The sequence below is a fragment of the Bos taurus genome, chromosome 26, assembly GCF_002263795.3.
Source record: "Bos taurus isolate L1 Dominette 01449 registration number 42190680 breed Hereford chromosome 26, ARS-UCD2.0, whole genome shotgun sequence".
NCBI classification, from domain to species: domain Eukaryota; kingdom Metazoa; phylum Chordata; class Mammalia; order Artiodactyla; family Bovidae; genus Bos; species Bos taurus.
Window position 1 is genome coordinate 35741574 of NC_037353.1, and position 19976 is coordinate 35761549.

The window sequence follows — 19976 nt, forward strand, 5'->3', positions numbered from 1 at the left end:
AACTAGTACAGTCACTATGGAAAACAGTGTGGAGATTCCTTAAAAAACTGGAAATAGAACTGCCTTATGATCCAGCAATCCCACTGCTGGGCATACACACTGAGCAAACCAGAAGGGAAAGAGACACGTGTACCCCAATGTTCATCGCAGCACTATTTATAATAGCCAGGACATGGAAGCAACCTAGATGTCCATCAGCAGATGAATGGATAAGAAAGCAGTGGTACATATCCACAATGGAGTATTACTCAGCCATTAAAAAGAATACATTTGAATCAGTTGTAATGAGGTGGATGAAACTGGAGCCTATTATACAGAGTGAAGTAAGCCAGAAGGAAAAACACCAATACAGTATACTAACGCATATATATGGAATTTAAAAAGATGATAACAATAACCCTGTGTACGAGACAGCAGAAGAGACACTGATGTATGGAACAGTCTTATGGACTCTGTGGGAGAGGGAGGGGGTGGGAAGATTTGGGAGAATGGCATTGAAACATGTAAAATATCATGTATGAAACGAGATGCCAGTCCAGGTTCAATGCACGATACTGGATGCTTGGGGCTAGTGCACTGGGACGACCCAGAGGGATGGTATGGGGAGGGAGGAGGGAGGAGGGTTCAGGATGGGGAGCACATGTATACCTGTGATGGATTCATTTTGATATTTGGCAAAACTAATACAATTATGTAAAGTTTAAAAATAAAATAAAACTAAAAAAAAATAATAAAAAATTACACCAAAAGAGGAAAAAAAAAAAAAAGATCCTGCAGGCTGCATGATGTGGGCAAATATATAAATGAAGAATGAACGAAGGAAATAAAAAATTACTGTTAGAATCCCACAATAGTTAAGTGCTGTAAGAAAAATCTGCTTAAGGATATTCAAATTTAGTGGGTGAAACTTTGAGGAGAAACAAGATATTTGTGTAGCTTCCAAGTATCTTCTTCAAAAGTATTTATTAACTGCTCTGGTGGTTCGAACATATGTCCACAAATACCTTGACACTTGTTCCTCTAGGAACTGAACTGAACTGAAGTCGCTCAGTCGTGTCCAACTCTTTGTGACCCCATGGACTATAGCCTACCAGACTCCTCAGTCCAAAGAATTTTCCAGGCAAGAGTACTGGAGTGGGTTGCCATTTTCTTCTTCTTTCTCTAGGAAGTAGAGCTTAATTTCTTTACCCACATGTGTGAATTGGACATGATGACTCACTTCCACTGTGTGGAAGGGAAATATTATAACTTTACAGTAGAGAACATAAGGTGACATCAGCTTGAACAAGTGATCAAGGTTAACACCACCAGTGATAATTCATGTTAATATCACGTACCCCTGATGTTATATGGTAAGAAGGACACTTCACTTTGTAATATTCTTCCCCCAAATCTGTAACCCAGTTTAGTCATGAGCAAACATCAGACTAACCCAGATTGAAAGACATTTTTCAGCATACTTGACCAGCACTCTAGGAAAGAATCTGCTTCCAGGCTCATTCACATGTTTGCACAATTCAGTGCTTTGTGGTTGTAGGACTGAGGTGACTGTTTCTAAGAGCCCAGGAGACCACTTGGGCTCTTAGAGAGTGGTCATGTTCTCTCCCCCATCCCTCTTCCATCTCCAGAACTAACAGTGTAGAGTCTCCACAATTGAAATGCAAATACTCACATCTTGTATCTCCTTCTTCAAGACCAGTGCCTTTTGAGGGATTATCTGATGGAGTCCATTCAGGATGATCTCCCTTTCTCAAAGCCAGCTGTGCCGTGTGACATAACCTAGTCATCAGTCAGTGACTGTCCCATCGTATGTGCAGGTCCCTACCACACTCAGGACTTCCCAGGTGGCACAGTGGTACAGAATCTGCCTGCCAGTGCAGGAGATGCAAGCTCGATCCCTGGGTCGGGAAGATCCCCTGGAGTAGGAAATGGCAACCCACTCCAGTATTCTTGCCTGAAGAACTCCATGGACAGAGAAGCCTGGCAGGCTACGGTCCATGGGGTCGCAAAGAGTCGGACACAGTGATTGAGCACATGCTACCATACTCAGAACGAGGCCATTAGCATTTGATTAAATAACTGAGGTATTACCACCTGCGTTCATTGATGCATAAGACTAACCAGCATACCTTACTACAGTTTACCCATTTATAGTGTAGAACTCAGTGGCTTTTAGCATATTCACAGACTTTTGCAACCATCACTACAATCAGGTTAAAAACATTTATCATCTCCCAGAGAGATCTTGTACTTCCTAGCAGTCTCTACCTGTTCACCCTGCGTACCCTTGTCAGCTATGGATTGCCTTCTGATCATCTTAATAAATTGAATCTACAGTTGTAGTTCTTTTGACTGGCTTCTTTCATACTGGCATGATGTGTTCAAGGTTTATCCATGTTGTGGCCTATAGCAGTGCTTCACTTCCCTTTATTACCAAATAATATTCCATTACGTGAATATGCCATGTTTTATTCATTCATTCGCTATTTGGTGGACATTTGAGTGGTTCTGATTTTTGGTTTTTAAAATACGCTTCTTGAATACTATGTACAAGTTTATGTGTGGACATATTTTCATCACGCTGGGAATGGGATATCTGGGTCAGATGGTACCTGTGCTTAACCTTTGGAAGAACCGCCTGACTGAAAGCTGCTGTATTATTTTACATTTCCACCAGCAAGGCATGAGGGTTGCAATTGTTCTACATCCTTGCACACAGTGCTTATTTCGTACTGTTTTGATTATAGTCATCGTTGTGGGTGTGAAGTGGTATCTCACTATGGTTTTGATTTGCAGTTATTTGGTGACTAATGATGTTGAACATCTTTTCATGTGTGTATTAGCTACCGATATTTCTTCTTTTGAGAAATGTCTGTCAGATTCTTTGCCCACTGTTTAATTGGGATATTTGTCTTTTTATTATTGGACTGTAAAGCTTCTTTATATATTCTGAATATAATAAGTCCCTTACCAAAGATTGATTTGCAAGTATCTTCTCCCATTCTGTGGGTTGTCTTTTCACTTTCTTGATAGTGTCCTTGAAGCACAAGTTTTAAATTTTGATGTTTTTTCTGTTTTTTCTTTTCTTTCTTGTGCTGTTGCTTTCATGCCTGTGAAATCATGTGTAATAAAAGATCCCAAGGATTTTCATCTATATTTTCTTTTTAGATGTGTAGTTACATTTTTACATTTAGGTCTTTGATCTGTTTTGAGTTAACTGTCTGTAGGATAAGATAGGGACCCAATTTAATTCTTTTATACATGACTATCTGAGTGTCCCAGCACCATTTGTTGGAAAGACTATTCTTGTCTTACTACATTTATTTTTAATTTTGTATATATTTTTAATCTTTATAAATTGAATTTTAGTCATTTTTATATTTTCCATTTCTCTCCTCATTTTCATATTTTACTTTGTATTCTTGAGTATATGAAGCATACTTTAAATAGCTGTTTTAAAAATCCTTCTCTACTCATCCCAACTGGTATGCTGTTTTCTCTGTTTCTGTTGGGGTGTGTGTGTGTGAGTGTGTGTATGTGTGTGTTTGTGTGTATTTACTGGTCATGGATCAAAATTTCCAGGATAATTATTTTTGATGGTATTTTCTGGACATTGTGATTTTTTTGTAGGTTATTCAGCTTTATTTCTTTTAGTATGTTGGACTTTATTCTGCCATGAAGTTATGCTACTTCGAAGATTGTTTGTAAGATTTGTCAAGGCCCGTACATAGCAGCTCTAAGTTTGGTGCTAATTTATTCCCACTACTAAGACAGTGACTTCTGTGGTCTCTATATGATGTCCTTTGTATTAAGAGGTCTCTTCACTCTGACTAATGGGAATACAAGCTATTTCCAATCCTATATGAGTTCTTGGCATTGTTTTAACATACTGTTTTCTGATGGTTCTTTTCTCCAGCTTTACAGAATTTCACATTATGTTCATTATTCAACCAAAGATTCAAGGGCACCCATTTGCAGATTGCTGAGTGCAGCTCTCTGTTCTCTAATATTTGCCTCTCAAGTTCTGGAACCATGGCCTCCCTGAACTTTGATCTTTATCCTCAACTATGTGAGGGTTTGGGGTTCCTTCCCTGAACTGTAGCCTCAAATCTGCCTCCAGGTAGCAAGTCAAGGAAGTCATATTTTGTTTTATTTTTCCTCAAGGATGCCATTCCTGAACTGTCTGTTATATTTGAAAGTAGTCATTTCATATATTTTGTTTAGTTTCCTTATGGTTTACAGTAGAGGTCAATCCTCACGTGATTAATCCTTCATGGGAAGAAGTGGAAATCTTCTAGTGTTTTTATTTACAATGAATTTCTTGTAAATAGCATACACTACTTGCTTTTTGTTTTTAAAATCTATTCTGATAGTCTCTGTCTTTTATCAAATTGTGTAGTCAATTTAGATTTAATATAATATTGGTGTTATTGAATTTAGTTCTACCCTCAGAGTACTGGTTTTTAAAATTTTCTTTATTTTTCTCTGTTTGTTCTTCCTTTTGCCTTTTTTAGATTAATTGAGTGTTTTAAAGTCCACTTTTATCACTTTTATTGGATTTTTAGCTATACCTCTTTTGTGTTTTTTTTAGTGACTGCTGTAGTGATTGTAATAGTCATCTTTATCTTATCACAGTCTACCTTGAATCAATATTATACTACTCCATGTATAAGGTAAGAATATTACGAAAGTGTAATCCATTTGCTCTTTTCCTGTCCTTTGTGTAATTATTGCCATATATTTTACTCCTGTATATGTTATTAACCTTATAATACATTATTTTTTTTACTTTATAAGGATAATTTTCTCATAAGGAAATCATAGTAATAAAAAATCTTTTTGTTTACCTACGTATTGACCATTTTCTGTGAACTTCGCTGTTTCCTATTGATCTGAATTTTTTTTTTTTTTGCTGTAACATTTCTTTAGCTTGATGAATTTTATGTAACATTTTAAAATGGTGTGTTTCTAAATTGTGGCTATAAGTTGGCTTTTATACATCTGAAAAATTTTTTATTGTGTGTCCATATTTGAAGGATATTTTTACTGGTAATAGCATTCTATATTGATGGATGTATATTTTTAGTAATTAGAAGATTTAATTTCTTATTCTTCTGGCTTCTACTTTCTCTTAAGAATCCTTTATTAGTTTTTTTTTTGTTTCTCTTTTGAAAGCAGCGTATCTTTTTCTTCCCTCTGACTTTTTAAAATACATGTTTTTCCTTAGTTTTTAGATGTCATTAATTTTAGTATGACATACCTAAGTATTCGTCTCCTTTTTTAAATTATGACTGTGAATTGTATAGTCTATTTGCTCTGTAGATGTTTCTCTTCATGTTTGTAAACTTTTCTGCCATTATCTCTTCAGATATTGCATCAATCCTATTTGAAGGCTTTGCTTCACTTATGTTAGGCTTTTTCACCATGTCCCCGTCTTTTCTTACTATCTTGTCTGTATTTTACATCCTTGTATCTCCCTTGATCGGTATTTCAATTCGCTGATTCTTTCTTCACAATTTCCCAGTTTTCTTTTAGAACTATGTTTTAATTATCATTATTTAACATAACACTTCAGGATTTCTGTATTAAAACAGTTTTATTCATGATTCTATGTCGTCTGTTTTCCTGAATTCTGCTAGGCAGTTCTGCCAGACTATCCTGATTTTTCTCTTGTGGTTCAAGTTATTTGGCTGCTTTACTGATTTTGGGTGATCTCAGAATTCTTCACTCACATATCTGGTAGTCTGAACTGAATGGTTGATCTCGGAGTCCTCAGCTACAAATGACTGTTCTCTGCTGTATTTGGTCTGTTATCCTCCAGAAGTGTAGACGGGGCTGCTCTACATGGTATTTTTAAAACAGAACTCTGAGAGAGAGAGCAGAGTGTATTTTCCTCTTGAGGCCTAAACTCAAAATTTCCATACCATCACTTCTACATTCTACTCTTCTGAAAAAGTCTTGATGCCAATCCATGTTCAGAAAGTGGGAAGAAATTGTACTTTTTCAATGAGAGCAAGGATAAAGTAGTATTATCGATGGTATACATACAGAGATGGCAAGAACTAGGGTGAATTATTTCTCATTTCATCCAATTAGTTCTGTTTTGTTTATTGACACATACATACAATCTTTCATTTTAAAGTGTACAATTCCATGGATTTTAGTATGGCTAGTGGGTGTGCAACCATCATATAATTCCAGAGCACTTCAATTACCCCCAAACGAAATTCCATACCCTTTACCAATCACTATCTATTCATTTTCCCCTCTAATACCTGAAAATGACTAATCTACTTTCTTTTCTCTGTGTATATGTCTATTCTGGACATTTCATTTAAATGCAGTCATATAATGTGTCTTTTAGTGTCTGACTTCTTTCACTTAGCATACATTTTTGAGGTTTATCCATACTGTGGCGTATATCATTCCTTTACATCTTTTTTATGACTGAGTAATATTAAATTCTGGAGAAGGAAATGGCAATCCACTCCAGTAGTCATACCTGGCAAATCACATGAACAGAGGAGCCTGGTGGGCTACAGTTCATGGGGTCTCAGAGAGTTGGATACGACTGCGCGTCTGACACTTTCACTTCACTTTCAATGTTAAATTGCATACCACATATTTATACCTCATCAGTTTATGGATCTTCAGCTTATTTCCACTCTTTTGCTGTTATGAATATTGCTGCTATGAACGTTTGTATGTAAGTTTTTGTGTGAACATGTTTTCTCTTTGGTATTTATCTAGGAGTTGATGTTTTTGGTAAATGGTACATGTATATTTTACCTTTTAAGGAATTGCCAGACTTTTCCCAGAGCTGTTGCATCCTTTTATGTTACAGCCAGCAATGTGTATTGGGTCTAATAACTCTCTTCACCAATACTGGTTATTCATCATTTTCGTTATTATCCTCCTCCTTGATGTGAAGTGGTAACTCATTGTGGTTTTGTTTCATATTTCCCTTATGACTTATGATGTTCTTTTCATTTGCTTAATGGCTACTCATGTTCTTTCTATGGGAAACGTCTGTTTAAATCATTTGCCCACTTAAAAAATTAAGTTGTTTTTTAAATTGTAAAATTGTAAGAGTTATTTATATGTTCTGAGTATGAGATCCTTATAAGACATACGATTCTCAACTATTTTCCCCTATTCTGTGGGTTGTGTCTTCACTTTCTTGATGGTGTCATTTGAGACACAGTTTTTATTTTTTTTAACTTGCAGTTAAAGTATCTTTTTAAAAAATTATTATTATTATTATTATTTTTTTACTTTACAATATGGTATTGGTTTTGCCATACATCAACATGCATCCGCCACGGGTGTACACGTGTTCCCGATCCTGAACCCCCCTCCCACTTCCCTCCCCATACCATCCCTCTGGGTCATCCCAGTGCACCAGCCCCAAGCTTCCTGTATCCTGCATCAAACCTGGACTGGCGATTCGTTTCTTGTATGATATTATACATGTTTTAATGCCATTCTCCCACATCTCCCCCCCACCCTCTCCCATAGAGTCCAAAAGACTGTTCTATACATCTGTGTCTCCTTTGCTGTCTCGCATACAGGGTTGTCGTTACCATCTTTCTAAATTCCATATATATGCATTAGTATACTGTATTGGTGTTTTTCTTTCAGTCTTACTTCACTCTGTATAATAGGCTCCAGTTTCATCCACCTCATTAGAACTGATTCAAATGTATTCTTCGTGTTGCGATGAACATTGGGGTACACAGAGACACAGTTTTTAAAAATTTTTTATTTTGATGGTGTCTAGTATATCTTTTTCTGTTAGTTACTTAAGCTTTTGATGTCATATCTAAGAAACTGTCACCTAATCCAAAGTCATGAAGATTTATATCTATATTTTCTTCTAACATTTTTATAATTTTAGTTCTTAAGTTTTGGTCATGTTAGTTAATTTTTATACGTTGTGAAGTGTGGGTCCAAATTCATCCTTCTGTATGTGAATATCAAGCTGTCCCAGCACCATTTGTTGAAAAGACTCTTATTTCCCCATTTAAACTTGTTGACACCTTTGTTGAATATCAATAGGCCGTAGATGTATGGTATTATTTCTGTATCTAATTCTGTTTCATGATCTATATGTCTATCCTTATGACAGTGATGCATGGTTTGATTATTAAGACATTGAAATAAGTTTTGAAATTGGGAAGTGTCAGTACCTTTAACTCTGTTGTTATCAAGACTTTTTTGCCTAGTCTGGGCTTCTGTTTCTCAATATGAATTTTAGGACCTGCTGTTTATTCCTGTGAAAAAGAAATCTTTTGGAATTTGCATTGAATATGCAGATCAGTTAGGATGAATTGCTATCCTAATATGAAGTCTTCTAATTCATGAATACAGAAGCCTTTTCACTAACTTTTTCCAATGATATTTTGTAGTTTTCTTAACTTCATTTTCAAAGTTTTCATTGTAAATGTATATCAATACAATGAAACTGATTTCTCTGTAAAAAACCTGTAACATTGTTGAGGATATTCAGTTCAGTTCAGTTCAGTTCAGTTGCTCAGTCGTGTCTGACTCTTTGCGATCCCATGAATCGCAGCACGCCAGGCCTCCCTGTCCATCACCAACTCCCGGAGTTCACTCAGACTCACGTCCATCGAGTCAGTGATGCCATCCAGCCATCTCATCCTCTGTCATTCCCTTCTCCTCCTGCCCCCAATCTCTCCCAGCATCAGAGTCTTTTCCAATGAGTCAACTCTTCGCATGAGGTGGCCAAAGTACTGGAGTTTCAGCTTTAGCATCATTCCTTCCAAAGAAATCCCAGGGCTGATCTCCAGTAGATTAAATAATTTTTATAGATTTCTTAGTTTTCTGTATGCAAGATTATGTCATGTGCAAGCAAAGTTAGTTTTCTTCTTTTTAAATCTGGTTGCTTTTTTTTTCTTTTTCTTGCCTAATTGCCCTGTCCAGAACCTCCAGTACACTGCTGTTAGAAGTGACAAGTGAGGACGATTTTGTCTTGGTCCTGACCTTAAGAGGAAAGCTTTCAGTCTTTCACCATTAAATATGACATTAGCTATGAAGTTTTTATACATGTCCTTTATCAGGTTAAAACAATTGCCTGCTGTTCCTAGTTTGTTAAATTCGCTTTGCTTCTGTGTTTTGGAAATGTTTGTGAATAATTGTTAATTCTCCTTAAAGTGTTTGGTAGAATTTCTGAGCTAAGCCTCTTGCTTTTGGGCTACTGTTTTCTGGCACTTTGTTGATTTGTAACTCAGTCTCCTTACTGTTAAAGCCTATGCATATTTTCTTGGTAGTATCTTTCTAGGAATCTCCCCCTTTCATCTAGGTTATCTGCTTTGTTGACATGCAGCTGCTCATAGTGTTTCCCTACAGTCTTTCTTCCCAGTCTTTATCAGTAGTATGTCTCATCTTTCATTACTGATTTTAATAATGTGTCTTCTTAAATTTCTTTGTTAGTCTAGCTAAAGCTTTGTTGATTTTGTTGCACATTGCAAAGAACAGTTTGTATTTGGCTTTATTAATTTTCTTTATTCTTTTCCTGCTCTGCATTTTATTTATTTTCACTCTGATTTTTATTAATTTCCTTTCTTCTGCATGCTTTCAGTTTAGTTTTCTATTAATTTTTTAGTTTATTAAGGTGCAAAGTTAGGTTGATATGAGACCTTTTTTGTTTTTGAATGAAGGCTTTTACAATATAAATTTCTTTCTGAACAGTCTTTTGGCCGCATCTTGTAAGATTTTTGGTATGTTATGCTTTATTTTAGTTTACCTGAAAGTAATTTTTAAGTTTCCTAGGATTGTTTTTGATCCATTTGTTACTTAGAAATGTGTAGCTTAATTTCCATAATTTGTGGTTTTTCCATACATTTCGAATTTCATTCAGTTGTAGTTAGAGAACATACTTTATATTACTTCAGTCCTTTTAAATTTTTTGAGGTTTAAGACCTGATGAGTTTTTTATGTGTAATTGAGAATAAAGTATATTCTGTTGTTAAATGGATTTTTTAATTTATTTCTATTTGGTCCAACTGGTTTATAGCGTTTTCTAAGTCTTCTAATCCCTTGCTGATCATCTGTCTAGTTCTTTTATTCACTATTGAAAGTGAAGTATTGAAGTCTCCCACTATTTTTAGAGTTGAATTCTTTATTTCTATTTTAATTTCTGGCAGTGATTGCTCCATGTTGTTTAAGACTCTGTTGTTAGATTCATGTATGTTTACAATTTTTATATCTTATTGATGGATTGTCCTCTTTTTCATTATAAAATGTCCCTCTTCATCTCTGGTAACATTTTAAACGCCATCCCAACTTTCTTGTGGTTGCTGTTTGTATGTAAATATTTACATGTGTCTCCTGTAAAGGATACATAGTTAGCTCTTTGTCTTTCATCTAGTCTGTCTTTTCTGCCTTTTGATTGAATCATTTGATCTATTCACATTTAATGTTATTTTTTATGTAATTTGATTTATGTTATTTTTCCCCTGTATATGATGAATTTGGTTCTTCCACTTTTCATGTATTTATTTTGCAGTAAGTAAATATTTTATAATATCGCATTTTAATTTTTAATAACTTTTTCATTATATTTTATGAACTATAGTCTTAGTGGTTACTCCAGGGTTTTCTTTATATATCTTAACTTATTAAAATATGCTTCATTTATGCTAACATAATTCCAGTGAGATAAAATGATATTACTTTTCTAGGTCTAATTTCTTCTTTTTGTGGTATCGTCATATATATTACATTGATATATGTTGCAAACCAAAGAGTACATTTTACAGTTATCACTTTATATAATTTCATGTCTTTTAAAGAATCTGAGGGAAAAAAGGAGGATGAGTATTTACTTTTAGCTTTCGTTAATCTTTGTATTTACCGTTTCTAGTTTTCTTCATTTGTTCCTGTGAATCTGTGTTACCATCCAGTAATACCACATTATATCCTTAGAGCAATATAGATTTTTTTTTCCCATGCACTTCCTCTGTGCTGTTATTAATAATACCCTTATATCATTTAAAATGCAACCTGTAAAAATCAGGTAAAAGAAGAAAGGAGACAAAATACGTGTTTTTACCTTCTTTTATAATGACAGTTATGTTATTGGTGCTCTTTGTTTTATTTTGTGGAGTTAAATTACTGTCTTGTATCACATGCTTTCTCCTTAAAGAGCTTGCTTTAGTATTTCTTGTAAGGTATATCTCCTGGCAGTGACTTCTCTCAATTTTTGTTTATCTGTGAATGTTCTGCTTTAATTTTTGAGAAGTGGTTTTGTTGGTAGAAAATTTTTGGTTGATTATGTGTTTTTTTTTTGAGAACTTTGAATATATTATTCTAATGCCTACTGACCTCCATTTTTCTTGATTAAAAGTTAGTTATTAATCTTATTGGGATTTTGTAAGTGACAAGTAATATTTTCTCCTGCTGCTTTCAAGATTTTCTACTTGTCTTTGCCTTTCATCACTTTTATTATAATGTATTTGTCAATCTCTTCATGTGTATTGTGGTTAAAGTTCATTAGGCTTCTTGGTTCAGTTCTGTTGCTCAGTTGTGTGTGACTCTGTGACCCCATGGACTGCAGCACGTCTGGCTTCCCTGTCCATCACCAACTCCCAGAGTTTACTCAGACTCGTGTCCATTGAGTCGGTGATGCCATCCAACCATCTCATCCTCTGTCGTCCCCTTCTCCTCCCGCCTTCAGTCTTTCCCAGCATCAGGGTCTTTTCAAATGAGTCAGTTCTTGTCATCAGGTGGCCAAAGTGTTGGAGTTTCAGCTTCAGCATCAGTCCTTCCAATGAATATTCAGGCTTATTGGATGTGTAGATTAATATTTTTATCAAATTTGGTGACTTTTAAGGAATTATTTCTTCAAGTAAATTTTAGCCTTCGTCTCTTTCCTATCCCCCCGACATTCCCATTACATATAGATTGGCTCTTTTCATGGTTTCCCACTGCGGCTTTGTTCATTTTTCTTCATTTTATTTTCTCTGTCCTTCAGCTGACATGGTTTCTATTGATCTCTCTTCACATTTTCTAATTCTTCTGACAGTTCAGATTAACTGTTGAATCTCTCTCTGTAGTATATTTTCATTTCAGTTTTTGTAATGCCTTTTCCCCCCAGTATTTGTAGAATTCTGTTTGCTTTTTGTTTCTCTTAGCCACACTGCATGGCATGCAGGATCTTAGTTCCCCAGCCGGGGATTGAACCTGTGCCCCCTGCACTGGAAGTATTGGGCCTTAACCACTGGGCCATCAGGGACGTCCTTCATTTCAGTTATTGTTCTGTTTTTATCGCTTCCATTAGTTATTTTTTATAATTTTTATATTTTTTGATATTTTCTTTTTGATGAGACTGTAATCTAGTAATACCCACCTTTACTTCCTTAAACTCGGTTTTCTCAGTTTTTTTGCTTTTGTTTTGAATACTTTTACTGTCTTGTAACTGTCCTTTTACTCAAATGCTTAGGGTGTCAGTTCTCATTTTTATTATCTCCCTCTCTTTTTCCTGACTCTCCTTTATGCGGCTTATAATTATTCATTTTGAGGTTTAATTCAGTAAGTGTTGTTGTTTTTTTTCTGTATCAAGGATTTGCAGACCAAGGTCTGATGGCCAAACCTGTTGATTGCCTATTTTTATGAATATAATTTTACTGGGTTATAGCTATTATCAATTGTCTGCATATTGTATGTGATTACTTTTGCCCTACAAAGGCAGCAATGGTAGTTGTGAAGAGATTCCATGGTCTGCAGAGCCTGACATACTTGTGTGACCTGAGTTGAAGAAATATTTCAAGAGGTCATTTAAAACTGCTTTTGCAAGCTGCATGAGGCTTTTCTTATTTACAGAGCAGGTTTTAATACTGTTGTTTAATGTTGAGGTTTCTCTACCATATAGACAATGTGAATTTCAACCCAACCCATCTGATTGGTACAGGCTCTCATAAGTGACTTTTGTCTTCTATGCAATATGCCAGTGGACTTAATGTTCTTTTCTGCTTCTTTGGGCTTTGATGTATTTTAGTACCTTTTACTGGAGAAGGCAGTGGCACCCCACTCCAGTACTCTTGCCTGGAAAATCCCATGGATGGAGGAGCCTGGTAGGCTGCAGTCCATGGGGTCGCTAAGAGTCGGACATGACTGAGTGACTTCACTTTCACTTTTCACTTCCATGCATTGGAGAAGGAAATGGCAACCCACTCCAGTGTTCTTGCCTGGAGAATCCCAGGGATGGGGAGCCTGGTGGGCTGCCGTCTGTGGGGTCACACAGAATTGGACATGACTGAAGCGACTTAGCAGCAGCAGCAGCAGTACCTTTTACACAGAGAGAGGCTACACTTGAAGGCTTTAAGCATTATAAATATGGTTCAGGTTATCTCTTAAGTATGCCAGAGATTATATCTCCTGGTCATCTGGGTTTTGAAACCCAAACCCACTAGCTCTGCTTGCCTAGTCCCATGTATAGTAAAGTTCTGTCACTAGCTCCAGCTTCTCTTTAACATTCTTCTTTTGAATCCCAGTTTTATTTTTAGCAATGATAATTCCCTTTTCTTTTAAAGGACTATGTTTTGAAAAAAATCTTTTGGGTAAATTTTAGTCTTGACTTTCTGTGTGTATTTTTTTGAATTTTATTGAGAATGCCAAGCATATATTTTTTAATGTCTTACATCTGTTTTAGAGAACACATATTTTTCAAAACTATGTATTTTATTTGCATATCAAATGTATTTTTCATGATGTTCTATTTTGAGTTTTTTTCTGTTTGTATGTATATATGTGAAGAGCCATCTGGACTAGTTTTAAAATTTAAACAAAACAATATGGATGACTTCTCTTTAGTTTCACTCATGTTACAGAACCAAATTGTTACTAGAACTGTTCAAGTAACAGTGGATCCTGGAAGAACTGTTAGGTACAAGCTTACATTACCCTTTGATCCAACAAGCTGATGGTAGTGGAGAATAGAGCATCGTCCTAGGTTTGGTGGTGTATCCTTTTCCTGTATGTTTGATACAGTTGTTACTCCTGGGTCCTGCTCTCTATCACATGCCTTCTTTGCCATACTAGTTACAAACTGCAAGAATGACCATATATATATTTTTTTATGGAAATTTTGCAGCAGTTAGGTCTAAATTATATCAGCCTTCTGTATGGTATATTCATTACTTGGAACCTTAGACTTTGCCCTATCACATTCTAGCAGCAGTATGGAGGCTACCAATGATGTGCTTCTTGATTGCACCATAACCCAGAGCTGCCTTCAGAACTTCTCACTTTTAGGAAGGTTACAGTTCAGTGGCGTTATGCCAGAAGTCCTCCTTTAATTCCAAGAGATATAGTAGGTTTCTACTTTCTAGTTTTATTTATGTAGTTGTCATCCCAACATCTGTTGGATCATGGAAAAAGCAAGAGAATTCCAGGGAAACATCTACTTCTGCTTCATTGACTACACTAAAGCCTTTGACAGTGTGGGTCGCAACAAACTGTGGAAAATTCTTAAAGTGATGGGAATACCAGACCACCTTACCTGTCTCCTAGAAACACATATGCCAGTCAAGAAGCAACAGTTAGAACCAGATAAACAACAGACTGGTTCCAAATTGGGAAAGGATTATGTCAAGGCTGTATATTGTCACTCTGCTTATTTAACTTATTATTGTGAAATGCTGTACTGGATGAAGCACAAGCTGAAATAAAGAATGCTAGGAGTAATATCAATAACCTCAGATAATATGCAGATGACAGCACTCTTATGGCAGAAACTGAAGAGGAATGAAAGAACCTCTTGATAAAAGCTGTTGCTGCTGCTAAGTCACTTCAGTCGTGTCTGACTCTGTGCGACCTCATAGACGGCAGCCCACCAGGCTCCTCTATCCATGGGATTCTCCAGGCGAGAACACTGGAGTGGGTTGCCATTTCCTTCTCCAGTGCATGAAAATGAAAAATGAAAGTGAAGTCGCTCAGTTGTGTCCGACTCTTATCGACCCCATGGACTGCAGCCTACCAGGCTCCTCCGTCCATGGGATTTTCCAGGCAAGAGTGGGGTGCCATTGCCTTCTCCACTTGATAAAAGAGGAGAGTGAAAAAACTGGTTTAAAACTCAACATTCAAAAAACTAAGATCATGGCATTTGATCCCATCACTTCATGGCAAATAGATGAAAAAACAATAGAAACAATGACAAACTTTATTTTCTTGGGCTCCAAAATCACTACAGATGGTGACTGTAGCTATGGAATTAACAGATTCTTGCTCTTTGGGAGAAAAACTATGACAAACCCAGACAGTGTATTAAAAAGCAGAGACATCACTTTGCCAATAAAAGTGCGTCTAGTCAAACCTGTGGTTTTTCCATTAGTCATGTATGGATGTGAGAGTTGGACTATAAAGAAAGCTGAGCTCTGAAGAACTGAGGCTTTTGAACTATGGTGTTGGAGAAGACTCTTGAGAGTCCCTTGGACTGCAGGAGATCCAACCAGTTAATCCTAAAGGAAATCAGGCCTGAATATTCATTGGAAGGACTCATGCTGAAGCGGAAGCTCCAATACTTTGGCCGCCTGATATGAAGAGCCAAATCATTAGAAAAGACCCTGATGCTGGGAAAGACTGAAGCCAGGATAAGAAGCAGATGACAGAGGACAAGATGGATGGCCATCACCAAGTCAAGGACATGAGTTTGAGCAAGCTCCGGGAAATGATGGAGGACAGAGAAGCCTGTGTGCTGCAGGCCATGGTGTCACAGAAAGTAGGGCACAAATGAGAGACTGAACAACTACAACAACAACATCAGACTACAATTCCTGTTGTTGCTGGCAAGTTTTCTTATTATTTCATTGGTAATCTTTGAGGAGGATATTAGATGAGATTACTAAATTTAGTAATTTTATTCAGAAGTTAAGGCATTTATGTTTCTGATGAAAAAAATGTAGCCAGGGGTTTCATAAAAATACTTGTAGTAACCTATCTCTTATTCTGACTTTTTCAGATAATACTTTACATGTAGTAAGAACTCAATAAATTTTGTTTTTTTACCTGAGTGAATCAACCCTAGTGGCCTTACATAAAATTTTCTATAAAAAATGACTTAAAATTTAAGCACAATTTAAAAAAATTAAAGTTCTTATCATTATTTTTTCTTATTATAGTAGTAATATGAATTTATAGTAGAAAATTGATGATGTAGAAAAATCTTACTAAAGATAACCACCATTTTCCATGGGCATATTTATACATTTCAAAACATAAGTGTGGTCATTCTAGATATGGGTCAGAAAGATCCCCTGGAGAAGGGTTGGCTACTGAATCCAGTAGCTTCCCTTGTGGGAAGCTTCCCTTGTGGCTCAACTGGTACAGAATCCGCCTGCAATGCAGGAGACCTGGGTTCGGTCCCTGGGTTGGGAAGATCCCCTGGAGAAGGGAAAGGCTACCCACTCCAGTATTCTTGCCTGAAGAATTCCATGGACTGTATAGTCCAAGGGGTCACAAAGAGTCAGACATAACTGAGCAACTTTCACTTCACTTCACTTAGATACAGTGTTTGATTTCTTATTTTACTTAATTTATTATGAATGGTTTTCTTGTTACTAAATTTTCTCCAAGCTGTTTTATAATATAAAGTTTGAAAACTATATTGTAATTCTCTCAGTTTTTTTAGGAGTAAGATTATTGTACATTTTTCCTTGATGGCTGCATGCCATTTTTATACTATGTTATAGTAGAATTATGCCTCTGAAAATTTCTGTAATATATAGGTATTTATTTTTTTACTCTTTTTCTTTACCCTTTGATGTTAACTCATGTTGATGACCTAGTCTCTTGGGATTTCCCTCTTAGTTTCAAATTTTCTACATAGACTATGTATGAAATTTAATATCTGATCTTTGATTCATACATCCTGATTGTGTGTTGGTTGCTGCTACTGATTAGATGTGTTGCTTAATCCCGGCTTCTTGATCTTGGAAACAATCCTGAGAATAGTACCTTCTATACAAAACTGTTGTGAGGATTAAATTACGTAATTCTTATATACCACTTGGTGTTCTATCTTGCAGTGGGGTAGTAGTTACAATATTTAAGAAAACTGATGCAGTATGTGAACTGACAAAGCAGAATAGATAACAGCACAGACTATTGCAGTCGATTTAATAATAGTGGCTTTACTGGTTTGAGGTGAGGGCGCTAATTAAATGCATAGTTGTAATAATGATGAAAATGATGATGATGTTTCTACAAAAAGTTACCAAAGTTAATATTATGCCCCCAATAGACAATAAACAGGAGCTTTCATATATAAACTTTACTTCTCATCTGAAATTTTAAAATTCTATTGTAATATTAATATGAAAATATATTAGATCTGATATCAAGATATAAAATATCTCATGCTTCAAATTTCTTTGTTTTAGTTCACATTTCAAGTAAAATTTCTAGTAAGCCTTGAAGCTTTTCTTGCCCAAGAAGATAAACATTTATACAAATTAATTTAAAAGTACTATGTTAAATTTTACACTGATGTATTTTCTTGAAGTAAGGCCTTAGCATCACACAGTTTTCTGTGTTTATTGATCCTTTTTTATTATACCTAAGGACAGATGAAACATTTTAGCATCTTTATCAGAGCTATGTTATTTATTCTTGTGTTAACTTAATAGACATAACAGTCACATGCATCTTTAAGGACTATGTTAAAATGTATTCCCTCCTGGTGGCTCAGATGATAAAGAATCTGGGTGCAGTTTGGGAGACCCGGGTTTGATCCCTGGTTTGGGAAGATCTCCTGGAGAAGAGAATGGCTTCCTACTCCATTATTCTTGCCTAGAGAATTCCATGGACAGAGGAGCCTGGTGGGCTACAGTCCCTGGGGTTGAAAAGAGTCGAATGACTGAGCAAATAACACTTTGACTTTTCATTCTCTCCTGAGCTATAACTCTTATGTTTCACTTTAATTTTTAGCCGTTATGTTTTACAGATCATAGGCAAAATTTATCCCATGTTAATATTTTGAGATGTATGTTAAAAAATAAAGAAAAAACACTTGGGAAATGCCATTTGTACTTTGCTGTCATTCAGATTGTAAAATAAATTCTTTGTCTTTGTGGCAGTTATACTTGATATTGTTATGTAGATATTATCAACCTTTTTTTTTTTTTTTTACCATTTTCTTTAGCTTGCCAGTGTAATGGACATAGCACTTGCATCAATAATAATGTGTGCGAACAGTGTAAAAATCTTACCACAGGAAAGCAGTGTCAAGACTGCATGCCAGGTTATTATGGAGATCCAACCAATGGAGGACAGTGTACAGGTAATTATTTTTTCTTTCACTTCAATGTAGTTTTACTATAGGAAAGAAAATTAAGAAAGATGAGCCCCTTGTGGAAAATATATTTTATTAAATAAGTTTTTTTCATTGAGCATTTTTGGAAGATAGTATGTATTTATTGAGGGCTATGAACTATAAAAATTCTGTGATATACTTGCTTTAAGAAACTCCTACTTTTTCTTATTTGAAAATGAATACATATTTGCTATAGGAAACTTAGCAAATACAGACAAATTAAATTTAGAAATTATGTGTCATCTCAGTATTCTGAAAAAAAATCACTGCTTATAACTTATTTTTAATAATAGTAAGTGATCACTTTACATTTTAATTTAGAAATAAGAAATAAAGATTTTGTGTATGCCTTATATCTGGTAAGTTTTTGTTTGTTTTTGACAAGGTGATATAGCATAAGGTTTAAGAGAATGGGTTTGGAATCAGTTGTTGGCTGAAATTCCAGCTCTGCCACTGTTTAAGTGTATGGCTTTGGGTAATTCACTTAACCTTAGAGAGTGCTTCATTTTTCTCATATGTAAAAGTGAAATGATAATACTTCATTGGATTGTTGTAAAGATCAAGTGAGATCATGTGTAATGGAGGCACATGTAATAGGAATTAAAGTACATTACAAGAGCATTGTAAGTGCTAACTATTACCATCTCAGGTTTTTGATCCTGAAATCCTTTTATCTGTTTTCTTTCTCTGTCTTGCTACTTTTTTCTTCCTATTTTTTGAAAAAGAAATTTTGGTCTTTCTTTAAAAAAATTTCTTTCAAGTTGTAATTTTTCAATAACTGTCTTCATTTCTAAGTTGGTCCTTGTTCCTTAAATCTTTACTCTACTTCTAAATGGAGAGTGTCTGAATAGCACTCACAGAAAAGCTGTGGTAAGATGCAGAATCTTTAGAGAGAACTGGGCCTAGGGCTGATCTAGACAAAAATTTTAATACTACCTGCATTTTAAAACCACCTGCAAAGCTTTTTTAAAAATATGGATGTATAGGCCACTCCCTAAAAGAATGAAATCAATCTCTTAGGTTAGGTCCTAGGGTGATTCTTGGTTCTTTAAGTCTGCCCAAACGACTCACGTTTACACTCAGAGTTGAGAAAGACAGAATGATGAGCTATGTCCTAGAGTCAATGAAACTGGCGGTAGCGGGTTTCCATTCATTTCTGCTGAATGGAAATTTTGCTGCGCCCTGATTGAGGCTCTAACACATGAATTGGTTGACACTTAACATTTTCTGTGCTTGAGGTACTGTACTCATAGCTTATATTCATTGTCTCATTTCAAGACAACTGTAAGGGAGGAATCACAATTGCTTCCTTTTTAGGTACAGCCAAATATACAAAGAAGTTAAGTAAAATGCTCAAGATTATACTGCTACTAACAGGCAAAAAAAATCTGATTCTTAGACCTAACTCTTGACTATCAATGCAGAAGTAGTGTTAATGTGAACAGGGAGGATCCAGGAACCCATAGCCAAAAGCCACAGCTTAGTGCTGTGTTCAGTGTGTAAAGAAGCTGCAGGAGATACCTGTACAATGGAATCCAAAAAATTCAGAGCTTGTCTATTATAATCATAGTATTATATTTTGTTATTTTATGTTTGTTGAGTAAAAAGAACCATCCTGTTTTCCAACGCTTTTTACTACTAAATT

At 35.6% G+C, this 19976-nt stretch overlaps 1 protein-coding gene across 6 annotated transcripts in view; it reads left to right on the forward strand.

Moving 5' to 3' along the window:
- ATRNL1 (attractin like 1) overlaps positions 1–19976 on the forward strand; it is an 815618-nt gene that overhangs the window by 204147 nt on the left and 591495 nt on the right. For 5 of the 6 annotated variants that reach the window (XM_024985963.2, XM_059882070.1, XM_059882071.1 and 2 more), the window contains one exon: positions 18161–18298. In XM_024985963.2, coding sequence (XP_024841731.1) covers positions 18161–18298 — 138 coding nt within the window. Of the gene's footprint in view, positions 1–4591; positions 4674–18160; positions 18299–19976 lie in introns of those variants that run through there. The other variant, XM_024985966.2, reaches the window with a different exon arrangement.